Source organism: Piliocolobus tephrosceles, chromosome 15 (assembly GCF_002776525.5).
Source record: "Piliocolobus tephrosceles isolate RC106 chromosome 15, ASM277652v3, whole genome shotgun sequence".
In the NCBI taxonomy this organism is placed as follows: domain Eukaryota; kingdom Metazoa; phylum Chordata; class Mammalia; order Primates; family Cercopithecidae; genus Piliocolobus; species Piliocolobus tephrosceles.
Genome location: NC_045448.1, coordinates 47,793,285 through 47,810,427, shown reverse-complemented (window position 1 = coordinate 47,810,427; position 17,143 = coordinate 47,793,285). Strand labels below are relative to the sequence as shown.

General features: G+C 48.5%; 1 protein-coding gene across 1 annotated transcript in view; it reads left to right on the top strand.

The window, feature by feature from the left end:
- The first annotated feature begins 217 nt into the window (after nt 1-217).
- KCNK12 (potassium two pore domain channel subfamily K member 12) overlaps nt 218-17,143 on the top strand; it is a 51,117-nt gene continuing 34,191 nt past the window's right edge. Inside the window, exon 1 of the mRNA XM_023223894.2 lies at nt 218-630. Within this exon, the coding sequence (XP_023079662.1) occupies nt 240-630 (391 nt within the window). The 5' untranslated portion in view covers nt 218-239. The remainder of the gene's footprint in view (nt 631-17,143) is intronic.

Here is a 17,143-nt window from a genome sequence, read left to right as displayed (position 1 = left end):
TCGGGGCGCGGAGAGGAGCGCCCCTGCCCGGGCACCCGCTGGGCCACGGGACTCGCGTGTGGCCTGAGTGCCGGGGAGGAGACGGAGGCGCCCCTCCGTCCGGGCTCTGGGAAGGCGGCGAGGGGCTCCGCGGCGGCCCCGGACCCCTGGCCACCATCCTCACGCTCCTGCTCCCGCCGGGGGGATGTCGCGGCCCGGGCCCCGAGCGCCGCCCCGGCCCCGGGGCTGAGCTCCGGACCATGTCCTCCCGCAGCCCCCGGCCCCCGCCCCGCCGTAGCCGCCGCCGCCTGCCGCGCCCCTCCTGCTGCTGCTGCTGCTGCCGCCGCTCGCACCTCAACGAGGACACCGGCCGCTTCGTGCTGCTGGCGGCGCTCATCGGCCTCTACCTGGTGGCGGGTGCCACAGTCTTTTCCGCGCTGGAGAGCCCCGGCGAGGCGGAGGCGCGGGCGCGCTGGGGCGCCACGCTGCGCAACTTCAGCGCTGCGCACGGCGTGGCCGAGCCGGAGCTGCGCGCCTTCCTCCGGCACTACGAGGCCGCGCTGGCCGCCGGCGTCCGCGCCGACGCGCTGCGCCCGCGCTGGGACTTCCCCGGCGCCTTCTACTTCGTGGGCACCGTGGTGTCAACCATAGGTGAGCGGCGCGCCCCCCCGCGCGTCTTTCCTCTCTATGCCTTTCACCTGCCGCCCTTTCCACTGCTCGGCCGCTCGGTCAGCGTCCCTCGGCTCTCCCTTCCCTTCTAATGTCCCTTTGCTTACTTTTGTCTCGCCCTCTCTTCTCCGCCGGCCCCCGTTCTCTCTCTGTCTCCCTCCCGGCTTTCAGTGAGGGAGGAAAGCCCACCTCTGGCGCTCACCCCGCGGTGGCTTGCCTGGCAGTGTGGCCTAATGGGGGAGAATCCGGGCCGCCTGCGCTCCAACACTGGCCGGCTCCGTGACCTGACCTCTGTGAGCCTCCGTTTTCTCCTCTAAGAATACGTGCCAAGGGCTACCTGTTCCTTCCTATTTTCCACCCACAACCCCCGGGCCTCAGTTTCCTCTCCAGGATAATCTCAAAAGCCCCTTCTCTCTCCACCCTCAGCGCTTTTATTTCTTTTCATAGTCTCCCCCGTTTCTTCTTTTACAGTGTTTTCCCCCTCAGTGGCCTCTAACTCCTTTACCCTGGAGAGGGTGACCACTTGCCCCAGAATCACTTTCCCTAGATCTCCTTCCCACCTGCTTCTCCTACAATCTATACCGCCCCTTACCTGCCCCCCAAAAGTAAAACCCGTTAGCCTGAGGCCAGGACTTCAGCTGCTGTTCTGCCTCCCTTCCTTGTGTTCTCCCCCAACTCCCAGCCCCTTCTCCAATTTCTTGACCGTTTCTTTGTTCCCTTGCCACTTTTTCCAGCCATTAGTGGTACCAAGGGGTAGCTGGGAGCAGGGATAGTTCCCCTATTCTTTCCATCATCTCTTCTCCCTTTTTTTGGATATAAACAGTTCACGTTTTCTCAACCTTATGAAGAATGCTGTGTAAAGAGTCCTTCAAGCCCCCACCCCTCTCTGTGTGGACAGACTGCTGCCTCTGAGCTCCTGTGGAGAAATTCTGGAGCCACCCCTGCTCTCCATCCACCCCTTCATTCCTCTTTCTTCCTCTCCTCTCACTCGCTTTTCCCATCCCCCACTTTCCCTGGGTGTCATGTGAAACAAAGCCCCCCCCCCCACTCACCTGTATAGAGTGCAGCAGAAATGCATGCTTATCACCTTGACAAGGCTTTGTGTGTCCCCAACTCCTGCTTTGAATCCCAGGATGGAAGAAGGCACTTGGCTGGTCACACCTCTAGTCACCCCAAGGCACTGTCTCCTGTGCAGTTTTGGAGGAGGGGGTTGGATTTGCTGGGCTTGAGAAGTGAGGGATTTCATAGACACACGTTCTGGAGTGGTTTGGTATGCCAGTTCAGGTGCAGAGGCATGGACTCTGACCAGGATAAGCCACAGCAGATGGCTGGTTGGAGGCAGGGAGAGAGGCTGCCTCCATGTGCAGCATATGAGCAGCTAGAGATGTCTCTCTAAGTGTATATGTATAGTCTATGAAAGCACTTCCTTGCCTTCAATGATTTTTCATGTGTCATGCTTGATCTGATTATTTTAAATAGAAAAGGCAAATATGGCCCCCGTCCAAGGCACACACAAATTGGATAAAAATACCCTTTAAAAAGCTATATCATGTTGTTATGGTGATAGAAGATATAAAATGACCCCCTCAAAAATCCCCTTTTAAGAGCTGCATCAAGTTGCTATAGCAACTAGAGTTTTTTTTTTTTTTTTTTTAATGCTTTAAAAGTACTAAGGATGCTTAGTCCTGGAGGATGACATCATGCATCCATAGCTCATTGTTGACTTGTGCTTTCTCTTGTAAACACACCCTTTCCCTTTCTTCCACCTGGAGGCACCTGTGCACATATTGGGTGGCCACAGCACTTTTTCCCAGTGACGTGTTCTGGCTTCCTAATGGAACCCACAGGCTAAAGGGGAGGCTGTTGGCAGTGTCCCTTTCCTTTTTCGGCCATGAGTCCATCCAAATAAAGCCCCATTCCAATGGCCTGTGGTCTCTGTGCCTCTCTGATGAGCTCCATCAATCTGTCGTTTGGTACCCCTTTGGAGGCACTGATTCTGAGCCCAGCCACAGCTTCTAAAGCTTCTCTTTCAGTAATTTACACAAAATCAAGTCAGTGTGTTGGGAAATTGTTCCATGCCCCAGCCTTTAGTCTACTGGCAGGATTGGCTGTTCTTTAGTCAAGTGGAAAGGAACTATATTCTCTTTCTTGATTTGTGTTTTCAGATGTAGGCAAGCAATGTAGGAGGGCTACACTGAAGCATGTGGTTATGTTACGAGTGACCCAGCACGTTGCTTCCAAAATCTGCAGGGAAACATTCAAACCAGCCCGTGTACAGCCCTGGGTTGAACCAGCCCTCTGTGGGGATGCCAAGACAGCCACACAGTGCTGGTTATTGCCCCTGCTGGGATATTCTGGGGTCAGTGGTTCAAACTGGTCACTTCCATCAGTCAGATAAGTTCCGCTGAATCCCCAAGTAGCGTAATTGGCATTTCAGCTTTCTCTTTGCAAAATGCATTTGGATGAGGTTTAAGTAAAGATCTCCACAGGTCAGTTTCTCTTCTGCTTACATAATTCCTTTCTCTTAAATGGCCTGAATCTTCAGAGACAATCATTATTATTATTGATGCTTTTATGGGTTCAACAGATCAGGGAGCCAAAGCTCAGTCCACAAAAAATGGGCAGTCAGAATTCTTTATCTGCTTCTTTATCCAATGAAGAGGAAAATTAGCATGTACTCTGTTTTATTTGATGAATATCACAGTGTATATGGTTCATACAGGGCTGTGGAATTCAGGGGAACAAAATTATTTGATTTAGCTATTTATACTGCCTAATCAAAAGGACATATGTATGTGTGTGTGTGTGTGTGTGTGTGTTGTGTAGACCCAGGTATATGGTTCATCTAGACTTTAGTATAGGAAACCTTTCCTTCCATTCATTCCATAACATGATTGTGTGTATCAGGCTGTATATTGAAAGGTTAAAGCTTATGCTACATGGCAGAGATTAAGGCATATCCCAACATGGGCAGCTGGATCGCAGCATTTATGAGAAACATATCTTGGCCATCCTCACTGAAGATGATTAGAACAAGAAGGGGACCTTTGGTCCAATCTCATGTGGCACAGGGTTAGGGGACTTGTCAGTGGTCACACAGTTAATGAGGGGTTCAGCTTGGTCCAGAAACCAAGTTGTGCAATATCCACCAATTTCATGCATATAATTGGTGGGAATGTTCTTGTTTGAGATTGAAGTATTTAATAATGTCTATCTGTCTATCTGAGTGTAAGAGAGTATGTGTGTGTGTGTGTGTGTGTGTCCAGGGCAGGGACTGGTCTGCTGGTCTATTGGTCACGTCATCAACAGATTAAGTCCAGAGAAAACTTGAAGGATAAGACAAATGTTACAAACCAGACAAGTTAGAAGCATCTGGCAAGTCTTAGATAGCTAGACAGGCAAGAGCCAGCCTAAAGGGCAGAGATGGGGCACTAGCAAGTAGGAGAACTTCTGGCAAACTGTGGTCTAAGGACAGAAGTCACTTGCTTTCTGCCCTTTTTTGCACCAGTGTGTGTATGTGTGTGTGCACGTGTGTGGGCACGTGCACACACACACTCTTGAGAGCACATGTGTGTAGAGGAGGGGAAGAAGGAACAGGAATGGGCTTTCACCTGGTGGAAGATGTAATGACAGGTTTAGGTATGGCTGTGTGTACTCAAGGTTACATGGAACAGCACGATGAAGTAGAATGTTTGTCCTGACATTTGGTTTGAACAGGGCCCCATATCCACAGCTGGGCAGTTTGCAACCGTGTAGATACACGTGTGTCTACACAGTGCGGTACCAGTGGAAAATTTTGCCTGTGATTATTCAGCAGCCGTTCAGGCTGTGTAGAAAGTTAATCTGAATAGCTCAAGCGAAATAAAAATCCACTTTGTAGTCTAAATTATTCATACTGATTGCTTACACAGAACTGAAATCCTGGGTAATTATTCTTTCTCCCATTTATGCTATGTGACATATTCCCTAGGGGTTGAAATCAAGTTTGCTTTAATGTGAATGTATTCATTTATTCATTCCCCCAATTAATAAACATCCAAGACAAACATCACTCATCATAGATGCATGTGTGACCTCTGGCATGTTGTCTGCACTTCCTGTGATTGTATGAACTCCTGAAGATACCGTCTTGTGTTCTTTTAGCATGAAACAATGTTCTTGAAGACAGTATTCCAGCTCAATGATATTCCAAACAATCCAAAGAGAATTAACCCATCACCTCACATCCTAAAGGATGTTTATCAGTTAACTTTGAAAAGATTAAATGGAAACTCTCCACTGGGGTTTCAATTATGCATCTGCTGTCAGATTTACACATAGGAAAGAACATATTTTAAAATCTTTCTCAAATGGCAGCTTTGATATAAACAGAAATATTTTTGCTTCCTTTTATTAGGTTTTCTGGCAGCGTTTTTTAGCTATAAAGCTAAAATCATGCCGCTGTAGACGGGATGGTGTAGGTATAAGAGTTGTCACTTTTGGCACTGCATAATTTAGCTTGCTACTTTCAGAATTAGGCACACTTAATTATTCAGCCACGAGATTAGTTACAAGTCCTAACTTTTTCCCTCTTTTTCAACATAGATTTTTAAAAACTCTTTTTGCTACTAAGGAAACTAAGACATTGAAAGCCCAAAATGTCACTACCACATTTACATTCAACTTTCTTCTAACATGTATGTAATCCAGCTGGAGATAGTTTTGATATCTGGAATGAAATACATTATCCAGAAGGAGAGGTGCACCCTTCCTTGCATATTTCTGTCATCAACTTTTTTTTTTTTTAAAGAGACACAGTCTTTACTCCATTGCCCAGGCTGGAGTACAGAGGTGCGAATACAGCTTACCATAGTCTCAACCTCCTGGGCACAAGCAATCTTTCCACCACAGCCTCCCAAGAAGCTGGGACCACAGGTACACATCACCATACCTGGCTAATTTTTTTTTTTTTTTTTTAAGAGACAGAGCCTCAATACATTGCCCAGGCTGATGTCAAACTCCCAGGCTCAAGCAATCCTGCTACCCCAGCCTTTCAGTGTGCTGGGATTACAAACGGGAGCCACCATGCCCGGTCTCATCAACTATTTTTTATTGAAAGATGGTGCTATGACAGCTTTGAAGGACATTTAGGAAGAAAATATCTTCTTAAATTTGAAACTCTGAGTGGAGAGCAGGAAATGTATTACCATTCACTGCTCCATCCTCAGCACCCAGCATCAGACCTAGCCCATAGTAAACAATAATTATTTATTGTATGAATAAGATAACAAGTCATTCATGATACCACTGCACTAACACAACTCTTCATGTTTGCACATTCCCCTGCAGTTCCTTGTCATGCCTTTTGTAGGAAAAAGGAAGGAAACTAACTGATGTGTACTGAGTTGCTTCTGTTTTATTAACATTTTGTTACTGATGTTGTTTCTGTGTTTCCACATAGGCTGATTTTAGTGGGTGCATAATATTCCATCTAGTTGATGTTCTGTAATTTACTACCCCTATTGCTGGGTAGCTGGGTGTTTTCCAGTTTGGGGCTATTTTGAGTAATGCCACAGTGATCATCTTTATGCAAGATGACCTTTTCTTTCTGTGATATCTCCTTGGGATGACTTCCAGCTGGTGAAATTGCTGAGTCAGTGGGTACTGCTGTCTTCATGGTGGTTGTGGCCAGCCCCTTTGGAGCGAGAGACTGTCTGGTCTCTTTGTATCTGAGCCTATGCCTCTATAAAGTCTAGCAGCGACTGGACAGTTATCCAGCTAATTGCTCCATGGAAAGGGGCCACACATCCACTTGGTTTTCTCCAGGATTGCACTCAGTTCCAGGAGCTGAACTGCCTCCCGGACAAGGCTGTGGCATTAGCGTTTTCAACCTCCCTTGTTTTAATGAGAGCAGCTTCCTTTGGGAAGTTCTGGGTGAGTGGAGAAAGGTAAGAAGAAAAAATAGGTGGGGGCACTGCCAGGTCATCAAACACTGAGACAAGAAAGGTACCTGGACCCCCCTGTTCTCCCACGGACTCCCAGAAATGGTCTGCCGCTATTCCTGGGCCAAGCCAGCTGAGAGAGAATGTATTTCCACTCAGTCTTGACTATGCCCAAGGGCCCCAGCATTGAACAGCTCAGAATTGTGCCGAATGGAGCAAAGGTACACTCCTAGAGTATTCTAGCTGGAAGCACCACAAAGATCCTTCAGAACTTTCCCCAGGCATGTGGACCATTTTGTCAACAAAAGCCAACAATCAGCCCATTATAGCAAATAGGAGCAGAGCTGCTGTAATTGGGGGTGGGGCCTGGAGTCCGGACCAGTGGGCCTTTCCTCAGATGACACCCACTCCCTGAAGTCTTCTCTGAGGAGCCCTAGAGCATCTCCAAGACCAGCCTGAAGAGGGTGAATTTAAACCTCGTTCCTCATTTTACACAAGGCTCAGAGAGGAAGAGAGGTTGCCCAAGTTACCCAGCAAGTCAGAGGGGGATTCGCTGAGAGCTTGAGCTCTCATCCTCCCTGGAAGAGTTGTATCAATATTGCCAAAGGTAGGTGTCTCTCTCCCACCCTCCCACACCCTTTCTTACACACATAATTCTCACACTCACAAACAGCACACACGAACACACACACACACTGCTCACATAGACAGGTAGAGAATCCAGCACAGTTCTGAGAGGGCACCAAGGCTTCCCAGAAGGGGTGAGTGTTGCGCTGCACACAGAGGGGAGGAGCTGGAGAGAAGGGTGGGCATCTGAGGAGCAGAATGCAGGCTGAGTGACTTGTTGGGGAGCTTCGGGTAAAAACTCCTGCTTGATCTGGAGATGGTGGTGGTAGCCTTGGGTAAGTGTTCAGTAAGTGTCCCCATCCCTGACACCTGGAGCGGTACTCCCTTGCCTTGCTTGGCTGCCTCAGATTCAGAGGATCTTGGAAACAACAAAAGGTCATTGGTCTATTCCTGTGGTCACCCCCAGCTCTGGAGTCCTCCCCAAGCTTTCTGGCCCTTCCATTTTTTCTGTCCAGTTCCACTGACTTAACAGGGTCTGGGGCTCTGCATGGGGTCACCAGCAAGCAACCCAGAAAGTGTGTGGAGCCCAAAGTGGGTGCTTTGGGCAGAGTCCAGCCCTGATCATCACCAAAGTTTTTTAAGCGACATGGTCTCTATACTCTCTGCAGAGCTTCTACACAGGGAGAGTTGCCGCAGAGCAGTGGGTGGAGGGACTAGCAACTGCAAGAAGCGCAGCACTTTCCAAGAGGTTGGGGAGGTGCTGGTAGAAAATGAAGAAGGGTACTGAAGCCCCTTGTCTTTCACCCTAAGCCAACTCTTGGCTGCCACCACTGCTGTGAGACTCTGGCCCCCGGAAGTTCTACCCCAAATCCTGCCATTCCCTAGCCACCTACCAGGTGACTCTAGGTCCCCTCTTCAGGCGGCCACTGGCTATGGTGGAGAATGCTCTGGACTCTGTCTGTGAGTGCTGCCTCCTCCCTGTGCTTGGTCAACCCCCAACTCAGGGCTAAGTTCCTGGCTTACTAGCAGGTCAGTGGTAAGTGGTGTGCCTGGGCCCTTAGAAAAATTGAGCTCTGGGGTTTCTCCTCCATCTGCTTCCTCCAGATCCCAGAGGATCTCATTCCAAGGTGACCTCAAGATGAAGCATCCAGAACCTTGTAATTGCAGATTTTACAATGTTCAAACAGTGTCTTTATACTCACAGCAACAGATGTTCCAGACCAGGAAGGTAGGATAACACGCAGCAGTGCTTCTCAAACTGTGAGGTGCCTGGGAATCACCTGGGAATCTGCTTACCATGTAGTTTCTGTTGAGTAGGTCTGGGGTGGGATCTGACAGTCTACATTCCTCGTGAACTCCTGGCCATGCCTATGCTGATGCACTTGGAGTCCTTAGGGTAGAGAACAGCGGTGAGTCAGGCACTAGGAGTCTAGACCTGATTCTGCCACTAACTGGCTGCGTGGCTTTAGGCAGGACGTATCACCATTCAGTGCCTCAGTTTGGTGAGGCTCAAAGGGAATGCCCAAGGTCCTTTGAGCCCCTTCTTAGCTCAGATGTTCTTATATCTGGGAAGACTATTGGTTCATATCCTTCCAGTATAGTTTAGTGTAGACTCTAAACACACCAGCACTGCAGCCAGCCTGCTTGCCTGGATTTATGTCCTGATTCTAACATATTCAAACTGTGTGGTCTCGGTGAGTAGATATACTTCTCCTTGCCTCAGTTGCCTCCTCTCTAAAGTGAAGACCATGCTGGTTCTTACCCCATGGGGTTACTTTAAAGACTGAAGGCTCTAACCCATGGGTGCAGTGCCTGGTAACCCTGAGTAGCATCTGCTCCCCAGATCTCGGCAACCATGTTGGTGAGCCCTGCCCTGCCTCTCTGTGCAGGAGGGGAGGCCGAGGCACATTTCCTTCCCTGTAGCTCACCCGGCCACACCACCCTCTGCATGGTCCAGTCCTCTGGGCCTCAGCCCCCCTGCAGTGTGGCACCTGCTGCAGTCCGGTTGGTCACTGCCTCTCGGGTGTGTTGTTGTGTCCTATGCTGTTACATAACTGGCCTGGAAGGGTACTTTTGAAAATGCATTTTCTTTGGGTCCTTAACTAGAATATCTTAATCATCCCTCATAGGCGCAGTGCTCTTTAATCATCGTCAAGGACATAATTGGTGGATAACTGAATGAATGATTGAGTGGTGAGTTAGACCAGTGACATCCAGTGCTTCTCTGCCCCCCACACTGAGAGCAGAGCCCTGGGCAGTCACACTGCTGCCCACCCTCCTTGTTTTCCAGGTGTGCTGGGGCCTCTTGGCAGTGCTTAGGCTGAGGAGGAGGTCATGGAGCTGAAGAGTAGCAGGGAAGCCGGATGCTGGCTGAGGCCAGGTCCCACCACACTTCTCTGGGGTGGGTCCAGTGTCATGGCTGCTGTGTGGAGGTCGCTAAAGGAAGGCACTGCAGCAAATAGCCCCATGTGTGGGTGCTAGGCTGCTGCTCCCTGCATCCCGGGGCTACCATGGCTCCCTGCTGGGTGGAGGAAGCACCAGGACCCCCTTCCCAGGCAGAAGCCTCCTGGGGCAGGACAGGATCTGGGGCCAGGGGAGGCCACAGAGCCCACCAGCATCGCCCCTCTCCGAACTCTCCATCATGCCAGCAGCCAGTGCCTTTGTTCTAGGGAGTGAGGGGGATAATGGAGGCGTTGTTGGTCTCCCTGATTAACTCCCCTTCCTGCCACATGTCATGTTTGCCAGTTCACTGTGTTTTTATCTGCATTTACTCAGTAAGCTCCCCAAAATCCTAGGACAGCAAAGAAAATTATATCCCATTTCACAGATGACAAGACAGGCTCAGAGAGGTTAAGCAACTTTCTTGGCATCACACAGCAAGTCAATCAATGGCAGAATAGAGGATCCGGGGCTCCTGACTGCTCAAGATCTTCTCTGCTGTCTCTGAATTGTGCAGTTCCACAGATGGGGAAGAACCACAGCCCAGTCTGGGGTCTGCAGGGTTGTGTGGGTGGAGGAGGAGGATGAGGAGGCATCAGCGAGAGCTGAAGCACAGTTTGGGGACTCTGGGATTTGGCTGTGCTGTACTTCTGGCAGTGTCAGTGGCTACACTAAAGCGAGGGCTGCCTGCTTCCTATCCTTCGCCACCTAGTACCTCTTTGTGAAGGAGGCTGCCAACCAGATGGGAGAGGGTAGAGCACGTGCTTCCCACAGAGCTCACCAGAACTCTGAGAACTTGTTGAAGAGGACCGAGCTCTCGCCCAGACCTGAGAACCCTCAGCCTTGTACTGAAAATAGCTGCAGTGGGCATGAACAGGCAGGACAGAAAACCAAAAAAACAGGAGGGCCTCCTTTAAGCACACCAGCAAGGAAAACCTGGGGACATGGCCAGCTCAGAACTCACCTCCTGAAGGCTGGTTGGCTTGAGGGAGACTCTGCCTAAGGTCATGTCCTGGAACAGACCCTGCCCAGACCTTGCACCGAGCACCTGCCGGTGCTACCCTCCTCTCTAGCCATCCTTAACTTCTGTCCCCCTTACCTCATACTTTAAGCCTTTAGGATGTTGCATATACTGTTCTCTTCACCTGGAATGCCCTTCGCTTCCTCCCTATTTTCTACCAGGTGAAATCAGTCTTCAAGATCCAACTCAAATGGTGCCACTAGAGAGGGACCTACTGTGAAGTCCCTCTTGCTGCCCTCAGACCTGTGACAATTATTTGTTTCTATGCCAGCTTCCCCAGCTGCGAAGTAAGCCACTGTTCAGTGGGATAAAATGTGTCTAAAGCTGGCCCAGGACCCAGCACATAGTAGGTACGCAGAAAACTTACTTTCTTCTTTCTCCACCTCAGAAGCTACATCTTAGTAGTGCTTGTCACTGTTACAATTAATAACATAATAACCATAATGGCAGCAGCTATGCATTGAATGACTACTTTGAAGTGCAGCAAAGAGGTAATTTCTGTCAATCATGGAGCATAATACTTGGCACAAAGTAGGTGATTAATCAACATATGTTGAGTGGATGGAATGAATGAGTAACTGAAAACCCTGGACTGCTGGAAATTAATGACAAAAAATAAAAACTGAGCAAGCTGGGCCCAGGCCAGGTTCGCAGAACCTCCCAGGGCCTCCCTGCCGGGCCCCCCACCCCTGCAGCTGGAGGGGCTGGCTGTGCATGAGCCCCTCTGCTGGGCCGTTGCTCTAATGCTCTCTCAGTGGCTGGCAGGTGTGCAGCAGGGCAGCCAGCTCATTCTGGAGCTCTTCTCCCTGGCAGTGCTGTTTCTGTGGCTCTCTGAGTCAGCTGGGTCCTTGTCCCGACCCTGCCCTGGACTGAAACCAAACTAGACAATTCTAAGCCTCAGCGCTTGTTATCCGCAGAAGGCAGTAGGAAAAGTTCAGTCCTGAACTAGGAGGGCTTCTGGTCCTAGTTTTCCCACTGACTCAGATTTCCTATCTGGCCCTGGCCTTGGCCACATCTCTTAACCATAAGGAGGCCCTGCTCAATTCCACCTCTCAGTCCGGTGGTTCTACCTTTTCTCTTCACCTGCCCAGGACACATTCCTTAGAAACTGGATGTTGCTTCACAAATTTGACGGAAGTTTAATCAGTAATGAAATGCAATTCCACAAACCAGGAAAAGCCACCCCCACCCACACGGCCCAGCACCATCACAATGCCTCCAAAAATACTTGGGGAAGCTTTTATTGGAATCAGTTGTCCCAGCTTTCTGGAAAGTTTCAGTTGAGATAAACGCAAACTCCGAATCGCACTCCGCGTGACTCCTCTCTAATCCTTTCCAAATGGCCATGATCTCCTTCCCTGCTGCCAAGTGTTCTGAATTCTGAGAGTCTCGTGTGAGCCTGTTTAGCTGCTAACACCAGAACGTGCCAGGGATTCTGCAGGGACAGCCCAGGTGCTAGAGGGAAAGGTAGACACGGGCCTCTGCCTGTGCTGAGTGTGTTGGCACTTCCTAGGGGCAGGGTGCATTTTGGAGGCCATGCAGATTTGGATTGTTGGGTTCTCTTCTAAAATGGAAGGTGGGGAAGGAAAGCTGAGATCGCATGGGAGCTAATTCTGAAGGTCTGGCAGCCTCAGTGGCAGGCAGGGAAGAGGTCCTTGCCTGTGTCAGTGCAGAAGTGGGACTGCAGGGCCTGCCCCTGCCAGCACCCTCTTTGTCACTCCCCACACTTCCTGCTGGTTTGGCATGGAATCACTTGTGTGACTGTGTGCTTAGCATCTGCTTCTCTTGCCAGATTCTGGGTTCCTGGAAGATGAGAACTCTATCTCCTCCATTTCCCTCCATGTCTCCAGTGCCTGGCACAGGGCATGGCACATGGGAGGGGCTACAGAAATATTTTCCGAATCAATGTAAATTTGAATCAATGGCTGTTTCCAAGATTCCCAACTCTACCTAGGTACCTGTTTTATAAAAAGTAAAATATGATGATCAGATGATGACCTGCTTTGTAAAAGAAAGCTTTGCTTCTCAAAGGGATTCATTCCAAAGCTTCTGTAAGCAGCAACATACCCCATTGTATTTACAGAGAGATGTAACTTGTAATCAATGTCAGGAACCCAGCAGCTGCATGAACTCCACCTTACTGCCATTTCTACCTTCACACAGTCCCCAAATCCCTCAGGCATCTCAGTCCCTAACATCAAATTAGTGAGCAATATACATGACCCAGAAGGCAATTCAGAAGAGTATATAACAAGAGCTGAAGTGAGTCGTACACCTGTACTGATTGGAGTTGTTCAGGCCCCTTGGCACAGTCAAGCAGAGATTGGATTGTATGCCTAACAGACGGAAATTGCCTTACAAAGCTCCTTGATGTGCATTGTTCAGCCGGGCAGGTATGCATTATTCATGTATCCATTTTAAGAATGAAGAAATCTGCATTGCCAAGTGACAATTTGCAGTACAATGTAACGGTTAGGGAGAGAATGCTGGGGGCCCTGGTCTTGCGTTTGAATTTTAGCTTGTCTTGGTCTGTTTTCTGCTTCCATAACAGAATATCACAGACTGGGTAATTTATTTAAAAAAAAAAAAAAAGTTTATTTAACTCACACTTCTGGAGACTGGGAAGTTTATGATAGAGGGCTCCAGCATCTGGCAAGAGTCATCCATGTGGAAGGCATCACATGGTGAGCAAGTGCGGGACAGAATCAGCCCAAACTCATCTTTTTATCAGGAGCCCGCTCCTGCAATAACCAACCCACCCCAGTGATGATGACATTAATCCATTCGTAAGAACAGAGCCCACATGACCCAATCGCCTCTTAAAGTTCTCACCTCTTAAAAGTCTTACAATAGCCCTTGGATTTCAACATAAGTTTTGGAGGAGACATTCAAACCATAGCAAGCTCTGTCATTGGGGTTGCCAGCATGCGTCTCCTGCCCATTTACTGAAGTCTGCCTCACTGAGTTCCTCTCCAACGTTCTCCAGCCTCCCACAGATGATGCATCCGAGAACTGGGCTCCTTAACCATCTCATCTATAACCATATTTCTTTCCATCCCACCCCAGCAGGTCATTTGGTTCTATCTGTGTCCTTGCTATTACTAGTAACTGCATTACTTTCAAAGTTTTTGACTCCAGACATGTCACCTCTGACCACTACCTCCCATGCTTCCAGCTCCCATCCTTTGATCTCACCCTATATGGGTGAGATCATAATCCTTTGGCTGTAAGACCTACAGGTCCTTTACACTCCCACTCTTATTTTTCCACCACCTTCTTTGAGCCTGCATTTCTTTTTTAACCCAGCTTGGATTCATTCCCTTTCCAGAGACCCTTAACTTCCTTGCCCCTCTCTCCCTATGTTGTACTCCTATTAAAATACCAACTTTCCACTTACTTTTCATCTGCCCCCAAGCAGCTGAATGTGGCTAAGAAACTATGCAGAGATGCCGACTGGTCCAACTTTAAATTAGTGACCCTTAGTACCAGCTGGACACTCCACACTGGCAGCACCCCCCCATCCCACTGTACTTCCTACTGTGTCCTCCACTTATCCTCCCTCTTCTCACCTTTGGCCTCCCATTCCCCTCACTCTCTGCTAATTAACTTTTTTTCACACTCCATTGAGGAAATAATCAGAAGGGGACTTTCTTATCTTCACACCCCTAAATCCACCCACCATGTGGAGCTTCTTTCTTTCCTGTGACAGTGGATGAAGTGCGAACTTACAAATGCCAGCTTCACTGGGTCTCACTTCCTCTAACTTCTTCCTGGACTTAGTTCCTGCCATTACCCACTCCCCATGCATTGTTAATTTATACTCTATCGGTATGCAAACATACATATTCTTCCTTCTTAATAGATCCTGTGTCACCCTCCTGCTACTTTCCCATTTCTCTGCCCTCCTTTACAGGAAACCTTCTCAGAAGAGTAGTCAACATCTCCCTCACCTGCCCTTCTCCCCTGGATCCACATCAATCAGGAGTCCAGCTCCACTTTTCCAGTAATTATGTGATTGTAAGGTGCCTAGTGGCCCCCTTCCTAAAAAATCCAGTGATGACTTCCCTGTCCTCAGCATCTCAGCAACATTTGACATGGCTGACCATTTATCCTCAACCTCTTTTCTTTTGGCTTCCAGAACATCATGCTGTCCTGGATCCTCACTGGCTGCTTTCCTTGGTCCTTTTTGCTGGTTCTTCTCTATGTGACCTCTCAGTGTGAGAGGGCCCCATGCTCAGTCTTCACTCTGGACTGTCTCCAAACAATCTCTCACCTGTAGAGGAAAAGCTTTTCCCCTACATTTTCTTAGTTTCAGTGACTAGGGCCCTGAATTAAAAGACAGATTAACAGGAGAAAAGGTTTATTGGATATACATATGGAGGCCTTCATAGAAAAGTAATTACCTAAAAAGAAGTTATATACCATTTTAACAAAGAGTGATAAATTGTGAAGTAATGATGAGATAAAAGGAGTTTGGACTTCTAGAAGTGGTAAATTATGGGAAGATAAATATAGGGGGGAACTAATGGAGAATAAGGTTTGGTTTTAGTAAGGTTTGTTATGCAGACTCAATCTCGTGCAATCTCTGGAGTGATAATGGGGTCCCCAGTGATTAAGAGTACAGAGAAGGGAAGGAGGACACCTTGGCAAAGGGAAATTTATGTCCTGCCTTTAGGCAGATAGGGGAGGATAAGGAGCTTTCTCTGCGTCTGCTGCTTCCAAATTGCCTGCAGCTCAAAACAATCCTTATGCCAAAGTGACATATTTAGGGATGGCATACTGTGATCCCCTTCACGCCCTTTGGCTTTGAACCCATCTATCTATTGATGAATAACCCATCTTCTACATTAAGCTTCAGAGCCATGGGTCCAACTGCCCACTTGGCATCTTCACATGGATATTCAATATGTATCAAAACTTTTTTTTTTTCTTTTTGAGACGGAGTCTCGCTCTGTCACCCAGGCTGGAGTGCTGTGGCCGGATCTCAGCTCACTGCAAGCTCTGCCTCCCGGGTTCACACCATTCTCCTGCCTCAGCCTCCTGGGTAGCTGGGACTACAGGCGCCGCCACGTCGCCCGGCTAGTTTTTTGTAGTTTTTAGTAGAGACGGGGTTTCACCGTGTTAGCCAGGATGGTCTCAATCTCCTGACTTCGTGATCCGCCCGTCTCGGCCTCCCAAAGTGCTGGGATTACAGGCTTGAGCCACCGCGCCCGGCATGTATCAAAATTTTTAAAAGCCCAAAATAGAACTCCTGATTCCTGCTGTATCCCACTCTTGACTATTCCCCTCACAAGCTGTTCCTGCTCCTTGGTACGCTGCTCCATGAGTCTTCATCTCAATAAATGTCATCCATATAAAGAGTTGTCCTGACTCCTCTTTTTTTCCTAAACTTTCATATCCAATTCATCATCAACTCTTGTCAGCTCAATCTGCAAAACACATTCTGATTCCATCCACTTGTCTCCCTGCCCATCACTACCAGTCTACTCCAACTGTTACCATCATTTCTTGCTGGGGCAATTAAGTTAGTGTTCTAACCAATCCCCTAACTTTCTCTATGCTCCTTGACAACCTGTTCTTCACACACAGCCAAAGAGATCTTTATACGTGGAAGTCAGGCCAAGTCATTTGCTTGTTTGAAATCCTTCAGTGACTTCCTGTTGCACAAAATCTGACTCTTCACCATGACATTCAAGGCCCTGCATAATCTGGCCCTGTCCTCCCTTAGCCTCACTGGTACTGCTTTCCGCTTCACTCAATGCACTACAGCCACACTAGACTTACCAGACCTCTGGGCATTTGCACTTGCTGTTCCTCCTGCCTGGCGCACTACTCTGTGAGTCATAGCATGGCTGACTTCTCTTAACCACATTCAAGCCTCATGTCTAAAGCTAAAACGTCACCCTTGAGGAGCCTTCCCTAGTCCCCCTGATTATAGTAGTGTCCCCCACTAACCCCTAGTCACTGTCCTTTCTGCCTTATCGTCCTTAGAACATGTACCATTTTTAGAAATCATCCTGTTCATGAACAAATACGTGTTTATGTGTTTGTTTGTTGCCTGACCTCTGCTCAATCCCTGCTCCATGAGACCAGGGTTCTTGTCTCTCTTGTCCACTATTATATTCCCACTGCCTAGCACAGTACCTTGTGTTTGTTGAATAGATGAACTTCCAAACTTCCATTTTAACATTTATAAAATGGGAATCATAATAACACTTGTATCCTGTGGTGGTTGGGAGAATTATATGAGACAGTGAATGCAGGTGCTTAGTCTTGCCCTGGTATTTCATAAGCACTCTAATGTGGGCCTATGTTTTTATTAATAGATAATCTGACTGAGTTCACATGTAAGTGGCAAAGCTAAACCCTGAGCTGAATTCTCTGACCCCAGATCTTTTGTTCTTTCTAGTATGTCTGATGCCACCTCTCAGGTTGCAGGGTAGGCAGGTTTGAAAGAATAGTGTGAGTGAGGTCAGGACCAGCCTGCCTTTAGCAAGTTAAGGAACAGTGACAGGTGAAACTGCTTCAATAGGTTAAGGTCATATTG